Source organism: Pecten maximus, unplaced genomic scaffold, assembly GCF_902652985.1.
Source record: "Pecten maximus unplaced genomic scaffold, xPecMax1.1, whole genome shotgun sequence".
Taxonomy (NCBI): domain Eukaryota; kingdom Metazoa; phylum Mollusca; class Bivalvia; order Pectinida; family Pectinidae; genus Pecten; species Pecten maximus.
The window spans coordinates 2,278-25,649 of NW_022979942.1; the positions used below are offsets into that span (position 1 = coordinate 2,278).

The following is a 23,372-nucleotide window of genomic DNA, read 5'->3' on the forward strand; positions in this document are numbered from 1 at the left end:
ATTGATTCCAGTGAGTAAAAATAAATATCTAAGAAGAAGAGACTGTCTCCATATTGTTTCAAAGGAAATTACAGTTCACCACGAGGTTTATTTAAAAGGGGTTTCATCAGGGTGTGGCTTATTCTACCAATGCTAATTCCCCAAACCAATAACTGTGTAGCCACATCCTGACGGACACACCCCACACAAGAAACACACACACCATAATCCTCGTGGTGACAGTTACTCTACACAAATATAGACTCTGAGTTACAATTAAAATACACATTTTTATATGAACATCGAGGGGTGTCATTTTTACCGAATGTTCGTTCATTTAAGAGCCAGCTTCCAAATACACAGGTTACTGAGTAGGCCTAACAGTTACTGACAGTACAGTAGAGTAAACAAATTCCAGGCCACCCTGCTGACGCAAACGGAACCATTTCATAGGTTGTGATGTTTGACATTTACTTTTTTATATTTTTTTATGTATGGCTTTTATTTTACTTCCTGTTATTGCCAGGTGATTGTGTGTGTTTACATGTTTTTAATGACAAATGATAAATCTGTCGGGTAGGCAAGTCTGTACTGTACTGTAACTGTTACAACAGGCCTGTAGGCCTAGTCTACAGTAACAGAGTTATATGTTCGCTCAGATGAAATGTCTAATCGTTTAACCGTGTAGCCCTATTGCTTTCCTGCTGATATGATATATATTTATCTAAGAATGTATGTATTTTTATAGTTAAGGCCAACGTTTCAAAACCGACACCGACGATAAGGACTGTCGGATGTAAACACAAGCAGACGACGTTGTGAGAGTTGTCCCCCTTGATAGCAGATTACTCCGCACGCGTGAAATGCTATGTAAGATAGATTTATCTTACATAGCTATCTTACATGGGCAAACTCTATCCAACATGGCGAGATATGAGAGAAAGTCTTTTTCTATTAGATTCTACCTTAGGACTAGTGATAACAATAGGCTCGTTTATACTTACAACATCATCAGTCGGGGCAATTTCCTCTGGTTGATTTATACTCACATGATCACCACTTAGTGTATTTTCTTCTGACTGTTTAATACTCACGTCTTTTGGTTACAAAAATGTCAAAATTTGACACCAAGTCACATTAAATATATGTTGAAATTTATATGTTTGAAACCAGCTATGTTTACTTGTTGTTTGTATCTAATAATATATCTAAATAAAAGCATGTATCGGAAATAATTAGCAAAAAACATGAATAGTCACGCTTGATTGCGGGCTACACAAATTCTCCTCCTGAAAAATGAAAAATGTGTATTTTGGACGTAATCATGAAAATCCACTTACACGGATTGATTTAAAACATGAAATCAAATCTTGGTAGAAAAAATCACTTTAATCCATTCAGTAATGAAGGAGAAAAATGAAAATATCCAAAGCTCGGGCTCGGGTCAAAAGCTTGGGCTCAGTTCGGGATACACCAATTCTCTACCACCAGGTTCTTTGTAACAAAAGGATGGAATTGGTATTGGGATTCAAGTTCAACCCCTGTCACATTGATAGAGTAAGTGTTATTAATATAAGACATGTCAAATTAGTTATAAGGTCATTTTGTCTATCATCCATATTATTGTCAATGTAATTGTATTATTATCATGGTTGTATGTGGTCATATGCAAAGTTTTATTACTGTATTGTTAAATGTATCTATGATGTCTATATCTACTGTAAATTTATAGTATTTGTTTCTACTGTTTTAGGGTGTCCTATAGCTACTGGGACTATATGTGAATAAAACGTGAAAAGAAGGAACTGCACCACTGTGGTTGTCATTTAGCCTCTGCCCAAATCCCCACCCCGTTTCACAAGTACGCCACCTGTCGCGTCATATCTGGGAACAAAAGAAAATTATATGGCTATGCCGAAAAACAAACCAAACAAACAAAAACAAACAAAATGCCAGGTGTGATAATTGACGTACCCTTTCTCTAAAGCCAGAACTACGCTAGTCACATGGGGCAGGTCTAGTTTTACGTTAAAAAATTGTCAGAAATACCTATATATATTGGTATTTCTGACTATTCTTTATATAAAACTAGATCTAGACATGCCCCTGGGTGTAACTTTACAGTAAGTATGTTTAAGCTGGATGTATACTCCGTGGCTGGAGGCGTTAAAGAACTTACCTTAGATAAGTATGTGTCCTAAATTATCAAACTTATTCACGCCAGTTAATCCCGATCTACAGTAAACACTCTTAAACAACAGGCGACAAACGAAGACTGATACTAGTACTTCCGCAAAACTACTTCCGGTGAAAAGTAGTCGCTGATCGAATAGAGTATAGGCTATAAGTCGTAAGACAAAAAATCACTTTACGAATCAATATGAAAGCAAAAATATATGTCAGACTTTTCCATCCATCGATAATCACCATTTGTTAATAAAAATATATCAACATATTCAATTAACGACATACTTACGATGGGCTCACGATAGGATGGCACGCGGCTATTCAACATTCTAAAATGACATTGTGCAAGCATTTACAGAACTGCCGACATCATATTTGATTTTTATGTCTAATAATGTTTTATGTAAAAAATAAACACGATTTTTCTTTAAAAAACAAAAAAAAATAATTTGATACCCCAAAATTGGGCCCCGAGGGAAATGTACCCGTAAATACCAAATTACGGTTATACTTTTTTGTATATAATGTATTTGACTTAGGGCGACACAAAACTGTCGACTTAACTCCTTTTTTTGAATAAATGTCAGAAAAATTATTATTATTAAAAATGCGCCCAAGAAAAAAACTCTGAACATTATTTTTCTCATTAATATGCATATTTTACTTTGAAAAAGTGGTGGAATTCTGATGTCGACCTAACTCCTATGTTTACTTACTGTCCACCTAACTACCAAAATAGGATATATATATATATATATATATATATTTAATTTTCAATTCTTTATCAGATATTATGATCTTAAAGTTCAAGTTCAATAATAATGTACAATAAAATAGTGTAATATCAGAGATCAGAGATTTGTCATCAAGATATATCATCCTGTGATCATGCAGACACACAGATTTTGGTGATAAAGAGACGTTAGGTAACAGACACAGAGTTTTGTGTTTAAGAGACATTTGGTAACAGACACACAGAGATTTGTGATAATTAGACGTTTGGTAACAGTCAGACGGAGATTTGCGATAAAGAGACAGTTGGGTACAGACACACAGAGTTTTGTGTTGAGGAGACGTTTGGTAACAGTCAGAGAGAGTTTCATGATAAAGCGGCGTTTGATAACAGACACACAGAGGTTTGTGTTTAAAGAGACATTTAGTAACAGGCAGTCAGAGACGCTTGGTGAACAAAACTTTACCTCATATCTTTAACACATGTTCCTTTTTGTAATTGTTATGCTGTATAATACAAAATCATTCGGAAACAAGTTCGATTTCCATGGTTGTCGGGTCAAGGTAAAACTGTTTCTATTTTTTGAAAATCCTTGTTAGTGCTATAGCCGCTTCATTCTAGCCGCTGATATATATTGATCAAACTTCACAGAAATACAACGGACCACGATGCCCACAACAAATTTAAATTTCGGGGTTGTTGAGTCAAGATCTAGGTCATTGTTGCGTTTAGAAAATCCTTCACAGGATTCTAGAGGTTTCATTTCAAATGAAATCAAGAAAACTTCACTCAAAAACCAAGGACAAATGGGTCAAGGTCACTGTTACTATTTTTATCGGGGACCGGTAAGAGACATGTATTGCTTCAGCACTATCCAGTATAGTTGATTAATAAAGACACGTCTCAAGATCAGTTTTATTTCAAATACAGTCAGAGTCCAGTTTCTTGTATTCTGTAAGTACATCGAACAAATTTTCTATCTTAAATAAATTTACATTTTATGGTTTTATTGTAACGATTGCTGAATCTATTTCCCATTCTAAATATTCAACGATGGTATAATTGGTATGTGACATATAAGTTCAATTATAAGATGCTTGTTATATATTAAATTAATTACTTATCAGTAAAAAGAAAAAAAAAATGTGTAATATTAGTTGTTCTTCATCCATACCGAGAATGTATTTGAACTATGTGGTGGGCCTTGATGACACTCCATCCTCCTTAGGCCCACAATCATGAAAGGCGTTCCATCAGAGGGGATCCGGCAGTTGTGTTTCACTTTACAATCATCCTTGAAGCGTACAACATGTTCTTCTTTGGCATGTCCTGAGATATATAAATGCGTGTTTGGAAGACATTTTGTATACACAAAAAGATATATGAGAATTACCTATATTATATGTAACATACAATACATTTTTATATTGTAAGTGGGATTACATGCAGCTGCTTTATGCCCAAACACGTACATGGATCGACTTAATTTGAATACAGTAAACAACGTTTGATTGTTAAATATCAATAACAGTAACTATTGTTATATTTATCTTATTTTCAAACATCTAGAAAAACACTGCCACGCCCCATATCTGACTCACCGTTTCAGATATGCCTACTCGGCGAACTGCGGTAGCCTATATATATATTAGCTAGATACTATTACCAGGTCATAAGTCAGATACTTTAACTTAGAATAACACGTCTGTTCTATCTACGATATTTAATTACTTACCGAGTTTAAATTCTCCAAACTTTCTGCTGGACCTTGTTACGGTATATGAGGTACAGGTGGCATATGAGAACTCTCTTATCACGTCGATTGCATCGTCAATATCATATACCCATCTGTGAAATGGATCGCAGCAATCATCAGCAAAATATTGTCTCCATGGATATGTCTGTTCGGAACCTGACATTTTCTTTCACACTTAGATGTATTTTGGTGTGTGTTATGTAGATGAATGACATAAACACGTGTGAACTAGCTGAGGTGTTGGGATTTTCCCGAAGTTATTTTTAGATTTATCGAGGTGCGCATGCATGCGTTAGCAGAATCTGGTAGGAACCGGTGAGGTTTGCTGCCTCCCTTGACAGTTCACATCACTGTTAAAAACGCGCTTCAGTTACTGTACTGTGACCTTCGTTTCAAACGTTCAATTGATCCAGAAAGGCGCTTTCTAAATTTTGAAATCGCGAGAATTTTTTCCGGATTCATCATTTTTCGTTGACGAAAAAATAGGAGCGGTAAATTTTTTTTTAAATTTTAATTTTGATTTTGATAAAACAGGAGCGGTAAATCCGACGAACAATAAATTAAATTGGTATGGCCTAATGTATATGAAAAATATTATATCGGCAGAATTTTGTATACATGGTTAATACATACTAGCTAAAGGTCTATGCCTAATTTTTCAATTTTTGTTTTGTTTTGACAACACATGTACACATGGCACCCGTAATAAGTTTCTCGACTTGTAATCATCTAACATACATGTTGGAGTAATGTCAAAGTGGCCTCGTGTTTTTATCAGACGTCCACACTTGTAATATACTTCCGATTATCTGTTATGATAACGGGAAATTTGATAAAAAAATCAAACTTGAAGAATGACTGTGTACTACATTTTTGTACTGACGTCAGATTTAAAACATCACAGAATCAGAAGCATCATTATAAACGCATTTTCCGGTCCTAAATTAAAGTCGCATATTATCTAAGCTGTGATTTGCAATACTAGTTGTTTAAATATTAAACACAGCACAGGAAATGTATTATATAAATTACAAACCCCTCTGATAATCAAAATACTGACACAGTATCTGATAAACATTGTCACTTGACAGCCATATCCGATACACACTGTCAGTTGACAGCCATATCTGATACACACTGTCAACTGACAGTAATATCTTATACACATTGTCAACTGACACTCACATATTACACACAGTTTACTGACACAGTATCTGATACACACTCAACTGACAGCCATATCTGATACACACTGTACTGACAGCCATATCTTATACATATGGTCAACTGACAGCCATATCTGACACACACTTTACTGACAGCCATATCTAAAATACTCTTTACTGACGACCATATCTTATACACACTGTCAACTGAAAGCCATACCCGATACACATTTTCAACTGACATCCATATCTGATACACACTCAACTGACAGCAATATCTGATACACACTGTACTGACAGCCATATCTTATACACATTGTCAACTGACAGCCATATCTGATACAAACTTTACTGACAGCCATATCTAATACACTCTTTACTGACGGCCATATCTTATCCACATTGTCAACAGACAGCCATATCTGATACGAACTTTACTGACAGCCATAATACACTCTAATACACTCTTTACTGAAGGCCATATCTTATACATACTGTCAACTGACAGCCATACCTGATACACATTTTCAACTGACATCCATATCTGATATAGCCAACTGACAGCCATATCTTATACACACTGTTTCAAATTGAATTTTATTTTCCCAGCAAAAATTGAGGGATGCCAGGGTTGGGACCCCGGGTTCACCACTCTTACAACATGAAGCCTCTCACAGGGGGCCTCTTTCACATCTTTCACACATTCGTTTTTCATTTCAGCCCATTTGCTCGTTTTATAATAAAAAAGAAAAATCATTCATTCTACAAACTCTTTCATACAGTATATTTATTTATATGCGTTTATATGCATATTTTTTCAACATAGCAATGTGGGAGCTACATTTGCACACATTCATGCTAAGAGTTACATTGATTGATATATTATCTTAAAATTCAACGATAAGTATAATTTCCAGAAACTCTACAAAATAACGTATAACCATGTATGTGTGCAAATGATGTATCACCAATAGGAAACCTTAATAGAAATAGACGACACATTTACTTTACAAAGAAGAAATAATGAAAAAGAACAAACACTGAAAAGGGAAATTTGAGTATCTATACTATACTTATCTAATACTCAAATATCGCAATATATATACAGTATCCCCCATATTTAGCACACAAACTGTGTCACAAAGCTCCAAATAATTGTTTTTTGTTCACCGAATAAAGGAACTTAATTAACTAAGGTGAATACAGCATATACACTGTCACATCTACATAAAAAAAAAACAAGGAAAAAAAAAAAAAAAATCGTCACACATCACAAAGAGAAAAGAAAAGGAAAAGACAAAAAGAAAAAAGAAAAAAAAAAATAATAATAATAATAAATAAATAAATAAACAGGTATATAAACAAACAGACATGTGGCATATGTGTAATTTCAACAAGGTACATTTATGCATAAACTCTGTCTATACATGTACACCTTTTTTTACAAATGCATTCAATCAACCAAACCCATTCATTCACACGTGCACTCTTATCATATATTATTGCATGCATTAATATTTGTATATGATATATAAAATGTACAGCACAGAAACAAACATGACCCAAAAAAAGTCCACTGTGTTACCACAAGGGTCAGTTGGGACTGGCATCATTTCATATATATATATTTGACTTAATTTTGAATTACACAATCTTACACCCAAAACATATACCCACCCACTGATACACACACACACACACACACATATATATATACAAATGCACAATGATTTATCCACATAAACAAAATTTTTATATATATTACCTTCTGATAGTTTAGATAATATAAGGTGTTATAATTATATATCATGCAATTCCAAATCTCACCTATGCCACATGCACTGCAGGGTTACAAATATAACATTAAAAACACCTGTTATCAGGGAAGAAAAGGAACAATGAAATGGTAGACCTTGAAAAAAAAAAATAACCTGACAAAAACAGCAAAAAAGAAAAGAAAAATCAATTGTTTAGGGGGAACCATTTCTGGTTAAAATTATCTATAGTATTGTTCTCTGAAGCCAAGATTCTTTCTACTTGCTTTATTTTTAGAAATTGTTTCTTACTACCATCAAAAGTTGGTAGGGTCTTTCTGAATCGACAGTTATAAATATAATATTTAACTATCAGTATTAGATAGTTTGTTATTGGCGGTCCATTGTCACAAATAAATAGTATGTCTTTGATCCCCATCTGAGCTGTTATTCTAGAATTATTTAGGTTTATATTATTCAACCAATTTCTCAATTCAATCCATATTCTATCTACTTTCCTACAATAAAAAAATAAGTGTTCAATAGTTTCAGGGGCATCCCTACAGAAGGTACATAAACTATCATCAATTGCATTAATTTGATATAGAAAAGTATTTGTACTTAAGATCCTATGAAGAATTTTAAAATGTAAATTTTGAAACTTTGTTTCCATAGTAACCTTAAAGCTTATGGTATAGATTTTATTCCAATCAAGTTCCTCATTTCGATTTATATCAATTTTTCTAATCCATTTCTCTTGCTTTTCTATAGGATATTGTTTATAACTTTTCATAAGAGATTTATAGACATATTTTAGATCTTTCATTTCAATAACTTTTTTAAACAAATCTGTACTTCTTCCAGTAACATGTTCTCTTCTCACATGATTTAATTTTTCTTTTGGTATCTTTTTAACTACTGAAAAATATTGTAAAAAATTGAGATTATCACATTTTATTTTTACCATATTGAAAGGTAGAAATTCCAGGTTATTATCTAAAAAATCTTTAACTGTTTTAATTCCATTTGCTTCATACAAAAGAAACTGTCTAAAGAGAGTAAGTGGTACATAATTTAAAATATCCTCCTCGAGGACAGATGATAGGTCGTCGTCTTTATACTCTGCCCATGCTAAAATAACATCTCTCCAAAAAGGATTAGTTAAGGTATTTGCTATTTCTTTTAGTTTTAATTTACCCAAGCTCCACATCCTTTCCCCTCCAAACTTAATAAAGTTTGTCTTTGCTAAGGATTGCCAGTCACCGGCTTCATTATATAATCTTTTAATCCATTTAATTTTTAAATATTTCATAAAACTGTCAATATGTATCATCTTTAATCCACCCTCTTCATAATCAAGAATCATAGTATTTCGTTTAATTTTATCCGGTTTATATCCCCAAATGAACCTGTAGAAAACTGAGTTTATTTCATTTATCCATTTTTTATCAGGGTTTGGAAGAGAATAAAGTAAATGTGTTATAAGAGGCAGTGCAAGTGTTTTAATGACAGTAATTTTCCCCAGTAAAGTAAGATTTCTTTTTGACCACATTCCAAGAAGTTTTTTAATTTTTGACAGTTTTGAGGTCCAATTAAACTGATATTCTGGACACAAAACCTCATTAGAGTATTTTTTGTTACCTATCCATATTAATTGACACTTTTGTACATTTAAGTTTAGTCCTGATGCACCATGAAAATTATTAAAATCAGTTATTGTACTGGACAATGATCTGGGAGAACCATCTAGAAATAGAAAGGCATCGTCAGCATATTGGCCGAGTAAATATTCTCTATCATTTATCTTAACACCTTTAATATTTGTATTTTTTTTCAATTGTATAGCTAAAATCTCCATGCCTATTAAAAATAGATATGGGGATAAAGGGTCCCCCTGTCTACATCCTCGTTGTACTTCAAAAAATGATGAGAAATATCCATTATTAATTATTCTACTTTTAGCGTTATGATATAGAATATGTATCCATTTAATCAAAGATTCACCAAAATTGAAAGATTGTAAAGACCTCTGAATAAAACTCCATTCTATTGAATCGAAAGCTTTTTCGAAATCAACTAATAACAGTAGACCAGACATATTCTTTTCTTCTAATTTATGCATTACATCATATACTAATTTTATATTTTCTCCAATAAACCTATCCTTCATAAATCCTTTTTGTGTATTGCTATGATTACTGGTAAGACTCTTTTTATACGGTTTGCTATTGCTGCCGATGCTATTTTGTAATCAGTATTGAGTAAGGTGAGAGGTCTCCAGTTCTTAATTAATCTTCTGTCTTTTGATTCTTTTGGTATACAAGTTATGATTCCCTGGTTTTGAAAGTCTGATAAGGTTCCGTTATTATGTGCATAGTTAATGGATCTGCAAACAAGGTGTTTCAAATCTTTCCAAAAGAATTTATAGAATTCACTACTAAATCCATCTGACCCAGGACTTTTCCCATTTTTCATATTTTTCAAAGCATTAGTACACTCATCAACATTAATTAGACCTTCACAACTTTCTTTATCTGTATCTGGTATTTGTTTCTCATGATCGAAAAGAGGAGATGAGTTATTGCCAATATTTCTACTGGAGTAAAGTTGTTCATAAAAATTTTTTTCTTCTTCTAATATTTCAGATATCTCCGTTATAAGTTCACCATCAGAGTTAATCAACTCCTTTATAGTTTTATTAGTTTAATTTTGTTTTTCAAGATTGCAAAAAAAGTCAGAACCTTTTTCCCCCTTTTCATGCCATGTAACCTTTGATCTCATAATAATCCCTTCAATTTTTTCTTTTCTCAAATCATATAATGCTTTATTTTCTTTTTCCAAATCTTCATATAGTTTGGCAGTGAGTTGACTATTAATGGAATTTTCTAAATTCTGGATCTTTTCTGCAATCACTTTTTCTTTCTTTTTCTTTTCTTTTGAAGCTTGAATTGAATAATCTACTGTTAAGGTTCTGATTTTCATTTTTATTATTTCAAACATCATCTGATCATTTACACCCAACTCTATATGTTCTAATGTTTCCCAATTACCAGCAATATTGTATTCATTAACAGTATCTTTAATGCACTGGTTTGCCAAGTTGACCCATTTTTTATCCTTAAGTACCCTTACCTCTTATGTTATTGTCTTTTCTACAAGTCAGATGTATACAGGAATGGTCAGTTCTATAACCCGGTGAGATACTGGAATCTGTAGTTATATCAAACATATCTTGAGAAATCAAAAAGTAATCTAACCGGCTTTGTTTTAGTGGATTTTTTCTACGCCATGTATAAAGTCTTTTATCAGGATGGTGTAATCTCCAAACATCAAATAAATTTATATCTTCCATGTTTTCACTGATACATTCCCTATTCTGTCTATGACTATCTTGAATGATGTTGTACGTGTCCATATCTATATCATTTACTACATTCCAATCTCCTCCCATTATAATCTTTGTATTAGAAACTTGTCTTATTAGTCTATATATATGATCAAAAAAAGTAGGTATATCATTATTGGGCCCATATAAGTTTGTTAACGTTAATCTTGTTTCATTTAGTGAAACATCTAAAATAATATACCTACCATTAGGATCTATAACTTTACTGTGAATCTCTATATCTATTTCCTTTCCAAAAAATATAGCAACCCCAGCACTAGACGTACTGCCATGACTAAAAAAACATTTTCTCCCCCACTCATCTTCCCATTGAGCTTCAATTTCTTTACAACTGTGAGTTTCTTGTAAAAATATAACAGATTTCTGCTTCTCCTTTATCCAATTAAACAGATCAACTCTTTTCGTTTTACATGAGTATAACCCCCTAACGTTCAAAGACATCATCTCAAAATTAGCCATTGTCGAGGATAAAAAAGTTAGAGATCAAAAAATTCAGATAAACCATATCCGATACACACTGTCAGTTGACAGCCATATCTGATACACACTGTCAACTGACAGTAATATCTTATACACATTGTCAACTGACACTCACAACTTACACAGTTTACCGACACAGTATCTGATACACACTCAACTGACAGCCATATCTGATACACACTGTACTGACAGCCATATCTTATACACATTGTCAACCGACAGCCATATCTGATACACACTTTACTGACAGCCATATCTAATACATTCTTTACTGACGGCCATATCTTATACACATTGTCAACCGACAGCCATATCTGATACACAATTTACTGACAGCCATATTTAATACACTCTTTACTGACGGCCATATCTTACACACACTGTCAACTGACAGCCATACCTGATACACATTTTCAACTGACATCCATATCTGATACACACTTTACTGACAGCCATATCTAATACACTCTTTACCGACGGCCATATCTTATACAAACTGTCAACTGACAGCCATATCTGATACCCACTGTCATCTGACAGCCACATCTGATATAGCCAACTGACAGCCATATCTAATACACACTGTCAACTGAAAGCCATATCTGATACCCACTGTCAACGGACAGCCACATCTGATATAGCCAACTGACAGCCATATCTTGTACACAATTTACTAACACAGTATCTGATAAACATTGTCACTTGACAGCCATATCCGATACACACTGTCAGTTGACAGCCATATCTGATACACACTGTCAACTGACAGTAATAGCTTATACACATTGTCAACTGACACTCACATCTTACACACACTTAACTGACACAGTATCTGATACACACTCAACTGACAGCCATATCTGATACACACTTTACTGACAGCCATTTCTAATACACTCTTTACTAACGGCCATATCCGATACACATTGTCAACTGACAGCCATATCAGATACACATTGTCAACTGACAGCCATATCTGATACACACTGTAAACTGACAGCCATAACTGATACACACTGTCAAATGACAGCCATAACTGATACACACTGTCAACTGACAGCCATACCTGATACACACTGTCAACTGACAGCCATATCTGATACCCACTGTCACCTGACAGCCATATCTGATACACACTGTAAACTGACAGCCATATCTGATACACACTGTCAACTGACAGCCATAACTGATACACACTGTAAACTGACAGCCATAACTGATACACACTGTAAACTGACAGCCATATCTGATACACACTGTCAACTGACAGCCATATCTGATACACACTGTCAACTGACAGCCATATCTGATACACACTGTAAACTGACAGCCATATCTCATACACACTGTCAAATGACAGCCATATCTGATACACACTGTCAACTGACAGCCATATCTGATACACACTGTCAACTGACAGCCATATCTGATACACACTGTCAACTGACAGCCATATCTGATTCACACTGTAAACTGACAACCATATTGGATACACACAATCAATAGGCAGCAATATCTTTTATAGTCTCACTAACAGCCTGATTTGATACAAGCAAATTCTGCTTGGCTATCTTCTTATATTACAGTTCCAGATGAGGTCCTTAGTTTGTTTCCAGGTTCTGCCATGCAACACTGGTTCTTTTCGGAGGACCTCTTTACAATTACCCTTCCCTGGTAACATTTTCAGCAAAAGATATTTCTCTAGTTGCTGTTGTACCTGCAGCCTTTTCCTGAATTGTCCATGACCTTCTGACAAAGGACTTGCACTGTAGCCTTGCCCTCCATATCTAGCCTGAGAGAGAGATAAGAATTATCATTAATCTTAAAGCGATTGTAACCTGCTAACTCATTATTTCATATGAGTGTCAAAGTACATATAGGTCTCACTGATCTAATTTCAATCCAGCACACTCATTATATGACTATTCTTCTTAAAACAATTCTGCGAAAACTTGTCACCTTTCAGGAGATGAACATCAATATCAAAACAAGAATTACAGATATCAGTCACCTGACATCCAATACAAATTACATGTAGGAGTGTCATCCAGGGCCCAACTCATACTTTTTTTGTTCCGAGCGATGTCAATTTTCCCTGTGCATTTGTTTTGTCCTAACTTGTAGGGAATTGGGGTATTTTTTAATGTCTTGTTACTTAAAATAAGAAGAACTTTACCATTCTTATTCTGTAAAGCACTCAAAAGACTTCGCTTGTATTGGATGTCTGGTTACTATAAAACTTTGAAATACATTTAGAAATCAATATGAAAATGTTTTCTCGATTTTTCTTAATTCTGTAACCACACAGAAAAAAAATCAAGCACTCTTGGTAAACTCTAAGACAATAGATGAAAATCCAAGTACATTTCAAGGACTTTTGAGAGTTAATGAAAATACCTGGACTTTTCTAGCACTGATCTGAAATTTAAGCACTTTTCATGGTCTGAACATGAACATTGATATAAAGCCTTATACAAAGTTTCATCAAACTTGGTTGATTATTATAAGTTATCATGTTCACAAAGTCTAATAATAATATAATTACAAAGGGAATTAACTACAAGTTCTGTCTAATAATTCCCATTTTTGAACTCCGACGAGACCTGATTGATATTAGGCTACATACAAAGGGATGACTCACGATGACAGACAAAAGGCTACTTTATTGGTCAATAAAAGACGGATTGGAACATCCCTGATGGCTTCTAAGTAAACTATACTGGCTTTCAGATACAGATTTGATGTAATTAGATATTTACTCAACAGTGTCTTTTCCCTATATGGATATAGGTTCACTTTATGTTAGTAAACTTGTCTAAATGACTTATACTAATTTTGAAGAAGTCAACTTGGCAAATCAAACTAGAACACTGACAAGCTAGCAAGGGCATGTCTTGTGACAATCTAGTGACCTTGACCTTTAACCCAGTAACCTTCACCTAGAATCAGTTGACTTCTTGTAAAATTCCAACCAACTCTGCATATATATCTGCAGCCATTAACTTTCAGTGATGCCCCAACATTTGTAGCGTTTTGAATCTCCATGACCTAGGGATGCTACCAGTCAAATATGAGTGATATCCATTGCTTTTTAATTAGTTCCTTCGGACCAGACCAGGTGATATTGTATTTGTACTGAATGTATATAATAAAAGGTGCCTTTAATTATAACTAATTATTTTACCTTTGTCTGCATAAATTTCTTTCTGAAATCATGGAGTATCCATTTTTCTTTGAAGCCATTCTCTGGCAACTGGCAACGCATCCGCGATCTCTTCATGCTACAATTTTAAAAAGATTAATTATTACATAATCTCTTAAGACTTTTTGCTAAGTTTGTCCATGGACATAAACTTTTAATACCTCAAAATAAATCAAAGGGCCAAAGGCCCTGAGAAACGTCAAGGTCTGAGGTCATATAACAAGAAACCTAATATTGGACTTTACAGTCAGAAAGCTACATTTGTAGATGAAATGTCTTAATCTGGTTATTCCTATTCTATATATATATTCAAGAAAACATGCATTTATCTGCTGTCAACTTTCCAATAGCTGAGTATAGTTCTTTCCCTATTTCTTTAATGTTTGTGGAAGATTATTGATATACAAAATGTACTTCATAATCAGTATAGCTGCTTGTAAACTTTGAAAAAAATCAACTGAAGCACAAATTGGTCTACTTACAGTATACATGTACAAAATCCAAGATGTACACAGCCTAAGTTTTTTTTTTATTTATACTATAAGATGTTAATTAGGCCTAGCAAACATGTATTTTTTTACCCTTAGTAACATCGAAAATGCAAATATTTTACCGCCGATAGAAAACTACGGTCATGCTGTCGGTCACGCTGTCCGACGAGACATATATATGGGCATGGATCAGATAAACGGAAATAATTACGGGCATCACTCTCCCTTTTTTAATTTCAATAAAATGCTTCATTTTTTGGCTTTTGATTAAGGTGGGGGTCTTTTCTACATGTTGAAAGCAATTAAAAGATAACTGGAACACTTTGATTTGAAAAAAAGGACTTCAAAGATCAGACATGAAAATGTGATGGATGTAACATTGACAACTAAAATTATGTTTTTTTTGCCATTTTAACCAAAAAAATGTACAACATTCTTAGCATTTCAGGGAATAGAGGTCTAGCATTATTAACAAGAGATCCCAGAGGGATCTTGGCGCCCACCATTGAATGATCTTCGTAAGTTCCATGTCAGACTGATCTTTTCTCTACTTTTCCCTTCATTTTACTAATCTGTGCAAATTGAGACATCCCACCAGTACTTTTCAAACAAGGGAATCCTAGCTATATAAGAAATTTGAGATTTAACGATAATGGCTGTTTGTTTGCCAGGTTGTTTTCAGGACAGACTGGTCCAAAAATGCAATACAAGGGACCAAGGGGAACCTACTTATGAAATTTGAGAAAGATCCATTCAGTACTTTGAGAAATAGAGATAACAAACTTCAATTGTCAAAATCCAAGATGGCGGTCTGTCGGCCATATTGTTTTCCAATTGATCTCAAAATGCAATAAGCATAAAGAGGCACCAAGGGGAACCTCCATATGAAATTTGAGAAAGATCTCTTCAGTGCTTTCTCAGAAATAGCGATAACAAACTTCAATTGTCAAAATCCAAGATGGCTGCCTGTCGGCCATGTTATTTTCAGATTGGTCTCAAAATGCAATAAGCATAAAGAGGCACCAAGGGGAACCTCCATATGAAATTTGAGAAAGATCCCTTCAGTACTTTCTCAGAAATAGCGATAACAAACTTCAATTGTCAAAATCCAAGATGGCTGACTGTCGGCCATGTTATTTTCAGATTGGTCTCAAAATGCAATATGCATAACTAGGCACCAAGGGAAACTTACATATGAAATTTGAGAAAGATCCCTTCAGTACTTTCTCAGAAATAGTGATAACAAACTTCAATTGTCAAAATCCAAGATGGCTGCCTGTCGGCCATGTTGTTATCCGATTGGTCTCAAAACGCAATATGCATAACTAGGCACCAAGGGGAACCTTCATATGAAATTTGAGAAAGATCCCTTCAGTACATTCTCAGAAATAGCGATAACAAACTTCAATCGTCAAAATCCAAGATGGCTGCCTGTCGGCCATGTTGTTATCTGATTGGTCTCAAAACGCAATATGCATAACTAGGCACCAAGGGGAAACTACATATGAAATTTGAGAAAGATCCCTTCAGCACTTTCTCAGAAATAGCGATAACAAACTTCAATTGTCAAAATCCAAGATGGCTGCCTGTCGGCCATGTTGTTTTCCGATTGGTCTCAAAACGCAATATGCATAACAAGGCACCAAGGGAAACCTACATATGAAATTTGAGAAAGATCCCTTCAGTACTTTCTCAGAAATAGCGATAACAAACTTCAATTGTCAAAATCCAAGATGGCTGCCTGTCGGCCATGTTGTTATCCGATTGGTCTCAAAACGCAATATGCATAACTAGGCACCAAGGGGAACCTTCATATGAAATTTGAGAAAGATCCCTTCAGTACATTCTCAGAAATAGCGATAACAAACTTCAATCGTCAAAATCCAAGATGGCTGCCTGTCGGCCATGTTGTTATCTGATTGGTCTCAAAACGCAATATGCATAACTAGGCACCAAGGGGAACCTTCATATGAAATTTGAGAAAGATCCCTTCAGTACATTCTCAGAAATAGCGATAACAAACTTCAATCGTCAAAATCCAAGATGGCTGCCTGTCGGCCATGTTGTTTTCCGATTGGTCTCAAAACGCAATATGCATAACTAGGCACCAAGGGGAAACTACATATGAAATTTGAGAAAGATCCCTTCAGCACTTTCTCAGAAATAGCGATAACAAACTTCAATTGTCAAAATCCAAGATGGCTGCCTGTCGGCCATGTTGTTTTCCGATTGGTCTCAAAACGCAATATGCATAACAAGGCACCAAGGGAAACCTACATATGAAATTTGAGAAAGATCCCTTCAGTACTTTCTCAGAAATAGCGATAACAAACTTCAATTGTCAAAATCCAAGATGGCTGCCTGTCGGCCATGTTGTTTTCCGATTGGTCTCAAAACGCAATATGCATAACTAGGCACCAAGGGGAACCTACATATGAAATTTGAGAAAGATCCCTTCAGTACTTTCTGAGAAATAGCGATAACAAGAATTGTTTACGGACGGAGGGACGGACGGACGGAGGGACGGACGGACGGACGGACGGAGGGACGGACGGACGGAGGGACGGAGGGACGGACCACGGACCACGGACGCAGGGCGATTTGAACAGCCCACCATCTGATGATGGTGGGCTAAAAACTAGAGCTGTCACCGAGGGGGGGGGGGGGGGGGGGGGGGGGGGAAGACAAATAAACCCCCCGCTTTTTCATGATTGGTTTGGATACTTTGTGAGGATGCCTATCTATGGTACTATAACCAAATCAAACATGTTCTATGTTTAGGTAAGAACTAAGTGAATGCATAGCCAAACAAAATTTTGCTCGTTTTTAAAGAAAAAGGGGCATAACTATATTAGAACTGGTAATTCGGCAAAATCTTTGCATAGAGCTAAGCTTCATAAGGGTCCTCTAACTACATACCGAATTTTAGTAAAATCCATTGAAAACTAGAACTGTCGCCAGGATGGCTGACTAATAACCCCGCAATCTGCAGGGTGAATTGGAACTGTTAATTATAGGCTAACTAAGATAACCCAGTAAAACTTATTTATAGTGACCAGTTGCCATAGCAACCATAGTTTTGTGAAAAATAACGTGGCCTGCAATTCTACACATGGTCCTCTATATTTGTGTGAAGTTTCATTGAAATCGGCTCTTCGGTTTAGGAGGAGTTGTCCGGACAAACTTAAAGTTATGGTTCTTATCGGAAAACCTGTTTATAGTGACCAGTTGCCATAGCAACCATAATTTTGAGAAAAAAAAATGGCATGCACATCTACACATGATCATTAATATTTGTGTGAAGTTTCATCGGAATTGGCCCATCGGTTTAGGAGGAGTTGTCCGGACAAAATGCGTCTACAGACAGACGGACAGACAGATGGACGGACGGGCAGACAACCTGATTCCAGTATACCCCCCTAACTTCATTGCGGGGGTATAATTATTCTTTATTCTCGAGTAGCTGCTTTCAAAATTCCTATTGAACCCTTTTAAAAAGTGTGATGGACGTAACACTATTATGCACCAGTTTTCTATTTTTCAATGCATCACTTCACCGAATAAACAGTATATGTTGTAAACTTTCACAGAACTTTATAATCGCATGATGGAAGTAAGTATCGCAGCTTTTGTTGACGACAGATTTTCAAAACATTTAATAATTTTATCTTGATTATTTGTATGGATGTAACTTTTGACAGATTGACATGTTGAAAGGCTTGAAGCTCGCTTGAACGTAACAGTTTGACAAATCAGCAGTATAAAATTTAGAAAAGATTCATTTACTTGTTTTGTATTTTATATATAAATCAATATTACCTTTCTAGAGAATATACTGTGCTTTTAGTATTATGGGTCAGTTACCTCACAGCTTATATATTTTTCGTTGTAGCACAAAACATTGTCCAATTTTTAATTTATGTTTCATAATAACATTTGCAGTTTTTAATGAGTCACTCCAGATCTGATTGTCATGATTGGAAATTCAAATAAATAAATTTTACATTATATACTACTACAGTACATGTACCGTTAACTAAACACTGCCAAAATCTATTTAGATTACATTATGTATTCAATTCATCTGACAAATTGGTTATTAAAATGAAATAATAACAATACACAAATGTAATTACAAAAATTGTATCATGTTTTTCTTCATGTTCAAGTGTATTGACGGCCATCTTATTTTCCTTAGATCTCAGATGATGAAACAAATTAGCAGACAACATCAGATGTACTAAAGCAATGGCTATATGCCACTTGCACTTTACATCATTTGAAATACAAGAATAATGGTGACACAATTTTACCTGGTCATAATATTACACCTTATTAAGAAAACTTTGAACAGGCAAATTTTACAGACTCATAAGTGAAAAGAATGAGCTGCTCTTAGTAAATGTTAGTCTATGTGAAATAAATCTTTGCACTAATCACGGCATTAATATCTTCTTAAGTGAAAGTTGAGTGGACCATAACAAATTGAATATGCACAAAAACTTTCCACAAAATTTCAAAAATGTTGCATCAAAAGCATGTCAAAAGGAGAAAACTATTATTTTCTATTTCATTATTTTGTAAGACCTCACAAAACAGATTAATGTAAGGGCATTAATAACAAATTATCAAGCAAAATTTGAAGTATAAACCATTTTTAAACTTGCATCAAACTTGCACAATTAATTTACAGATGGATGCAGAGGATATTCCATAATGTTTCAAAATTACATGTAACATAAACTGACAGATCCCAGGGTGCTCTGTTGATGTCTGCTGAGATCTCAGTTGAGGGAGAAAAATATTTATATCTGGAGTAGAGCATGTGGACAAACTTAAGTCACATTTTCTACAGGTCTGGAAGAAAAAGAGAACAGATTAAATGAAACAATGTCTTTTGATATTGCACAACATGATTTTATTTCATAACTAAAACCCTATTTCTTATGTTATTGGTGACCTGCTGCTTTCCTATTTTGCTAGAAAACTTATATAGTATCTGAGGGACTTGTAAATGAATGGTATTGAGAGTTTACTAGCACGTTTCCTTGAGCAGGGGTATATAAATAAATGTATAATAATTCTGACTTTTACATGATATAAATGTCTCCATTTTTCCAGCATTTGCCCTTTTATTTCTTAAAACAAATAAAAAACCTTTTATTTCTTACCCTTAAATATGTAGAATGATCTTGATCCATGCATGATGATGTCTGGGGGGTTGAGCTCCCCAGCAACATCATCATGCACAACAGCATGCCTGATACGTCCCTCCTGCCACTTTCCTTTCGTGTTTGAATAAAAGAGAACAAATGGTCAGTTGTCCACCTGTGAAAATATGAAAAACACCATTCAATTATATATCTGTGTATATACTAGTCATATGGTCTTACTTAAAACATGTTGACTATAAATCTGCTAATCATTTTCAAATTGGTCAAATACATGTACAGTGAAATTGTAAGAGTACTGTGTTGTGCATGTCATGTTTTTAATAATAATATTGTAGAACATCATTGTATTTATCAATGTAATTCGTTAATATTAAATTTATAATTCTGCAATTTATGTGCAAAGAGTTTTTCTAAAATTCACATACAATACTGCAATACTTGCATAATTTACTGATGATTCACTACTGTGCATTGCAGCAGACTTTCATGTTTATCCTCATAAATTTCTGTGCTATTCTATGTTGAAAAATTTAAGAATACTACTCATTGCAGAGCATCTCTTAGAAGCAACAGTCGAAAACTCAACAACAACAACAACAAAACAAGGCCCTTAACGGTCATCTGACAATAGAATCATTATATAGAAAGCAAAATTACAGCAAATTCCCCTTTAGGTGCCACGCCACACAGGGCCCCTCCAGCTTAATTCATATAAAATATGATTGGTCTCCCCCAATGATGTTTCAGACCAAACTTTGTTGGAATCCACTCAAAGTTTGAGAAAGAGTTGAGTTTTAAAGCAAAATTTCAGCAACCACCCCACTGGCCCCAGGGATCACAAAGGCCTCATTTATAAAAAAATAAAACTGCCCTCCCCCGATCATGATTCACAACAAAATCAGATGTAATCAACCCAAGGGTTAAGATGTAGGGTTTAAAAGCAACAAGAGGCCCAGGGGCCTTAACGGTCATCTGATTCTAAATTAAAACCCTTATATTATTGTAGTATGTATTCTCTCTAGCAAGTATATAGTGGCACTGTTGGCCATGGTGGCCATCTTGGATTTCTGACCAACCCAATAAATAACAACACTTGGTAAGGACCATCTCAGGATCATTTCTGGTAAGTTAGAGCTGAATCCCACTGGTGGAATTGGAGAAGAAGTTTGAAATAGGTGTTGTTCAGGAAAACCATGATTGCACAATCATGTTACAAAATGGCCGCCATTGCTGCCATGTCAAGTTTTTACGAGGTCGAAAAAATAGCAACACTATGTTGGCTTGCCTTCTTTGACATCAACCATTTGCAGCTCAAAGGCACCAATGGAACAGGAGAAGAAGTTTAAAATGTGTTTTTCAAGATAGCGGCCGTCTTGGATTTCAGACCAATCCAAAGAGTAACAACACTTGGTCGGGATCATCTCAGGATCATTTCAGGCAAGTTTCAGCCCAACAGCACTGGTGGAACTTGAGAAGAAGTTTAAAATGTGTTTTTCAAGATGGCGGCTATGACGGCCATCTTGGATTTCGGACCGACCCGAAAAATAACAACACTTGGTCAGGATCATATCAGGATCATTTCAGGCAAGTTACAGCACAACAGCACTGGTGGAACTTGAGAAGAAGTTTAAAATGTGTTTTTCAAGATGGCGGCTATGACGGCCATCTTGGATTTCGGACCGACCCGAAAAATAACAACACTTGGTCAGGATCAATTCAGGCAAGTTTCAGCCAAAAAGCTCTGGTGGAACTTGAGAAATAGTTTAAAATGTGTTTTTCATGATGGCGGCCATCTTGGATTTCGGACCGAACGGAAAAATAACAACACTTGGTCGGGATCATATCAGGATCATTTCAGGCAAGTTTCAGCTCAATAGCACTGGTGGAATTTGAGAAGAAGTTTAAAATGTGTTTTTCAAGATGGCGGCCATTGCGGCCATCTTGGATTTCGGACCGACTGGATAAATAACAACACTTGGTCGGGATCATATCAGGATCATTTCAGGCAAGTTTCAGCTCAATAGCACTGGTGGAACTTGAGAAGAAGTTTAAAATGTGTTTTTCAAGATGGCTGCCACGGCGGCTATCTTGGATTTCGGACCGACCCAAAAAATAAGAACGCTTGGTCGGGATCATATCAGGATCATTTCAGGCAAGTTTCAGCTCAATAGCACTGGTGAAACGTGAGAAGTTTAAAATGTGTTTTCAAAAGGGCGGCTATGGCAGCCATCTTGGATTTCGGACAATAACATTTAAACAAGAGATCCCAGAGGGATCTTGGCGCCCACCATTGAATGATCTTCATAGGTTCCATGTCAGATTGATCTTTTCTCTACTTTTCCCTTCATTTTACTAATCAGTGCAAATTGAGACATCCCTTCAGTACTTTTCAAACAAGGGAATCCTAGCTATATAAGAAATTTGAGATTTAACGATAATGGCTGCTTGTTTGCCAGGTTGTTTTCAGGACAGACTGGTCCAAAAATGAAATACAAGGGACCAAGGGGAACCTACTTATGAAATTTGAGAAAGATCCATTCAGTACTTTGAGAAATAGAGATTACAAACTTCAATTGTCAAAATCCAAGATGGCTGCCTGTTGACCATATTGTTTTCCAATTGATCTCAAAATGCAATTAGCATAACGAGGCACCAAGGGGAACCTCCATATGAAATTTGAGAAAGATCCATTCAGTACTTTCTCAGAAATAGCGATAACAAACTTCAATTGTCAAAATCCAAGATGGCTGCCTGTCGGCCATGTTGTTTTCTGATTGGTCTCAAAACGCAATATGCATAACTAGGCACCAAGGGGAACCTACATATGAAATTTCAGAAAGATCCATTCAGTACTTTCAGAGAAATAGTGATAACAAACTTAAATTGTCAAAATCCAAGATGGCTGCCTGTCGGCCATGTTGTTTTCATGTTGGTCTCAAAACACAACATGCATAACTAGGCACCAAGGGAAACTTACATATGCAATTTGAGAAAGATCCATTCAGTACATTCTCAGAAATAGCGATAACAAACTTCAATTGTCA

The 23,372-nt window shown here is 35.2% G+C and overlaps 1 protein-coding gene across 12 annotated transcripts in view; it reads right to left on the reverse strand.

The window, feature by feature from the left end:
• Positions 1–2,982: 2,982 nt before the first annotated feature.
• LOC117319322 overlaps positions 2,983–23,372 on the reverse strand; it is a 52,651-nt gene continuing 32,261 nt past the window's right edge. For 3 of the 12 annotated variants that reach the window (XR_004530687.1, XR_004530689.1, XR_004530688.1), the window contains 2 exons: positions 20,326–20,482; positions 18,560–20,011 (listed from right to left, as the gene is read on the reverse strand). Coding sequence is in view for 5 of the 12 variants with exons in the window: in XM_033874159.1 (XP_033730050.1) it covers positions 4,053–4,228; positions 4,635–4,747; positions 13,179–13,253; positions 14,646–14,704 (423 nt within the window). In the remaining 7 variants the exon portion in view is untranslated. Of the gene's footprint in view, positions 4,229–4,634; positions 4,748–12,556; positions 13,254–14,645; positions 14,743–18,558; positions 20,012–20,325; positions 20,483–23,372 lie in introns of those variants that run through there. The other 9 variants (XR_004530685.1, XR_004530683.1, XR_004530686.1 and 6 more) reach the window with 7 other exon arrangements.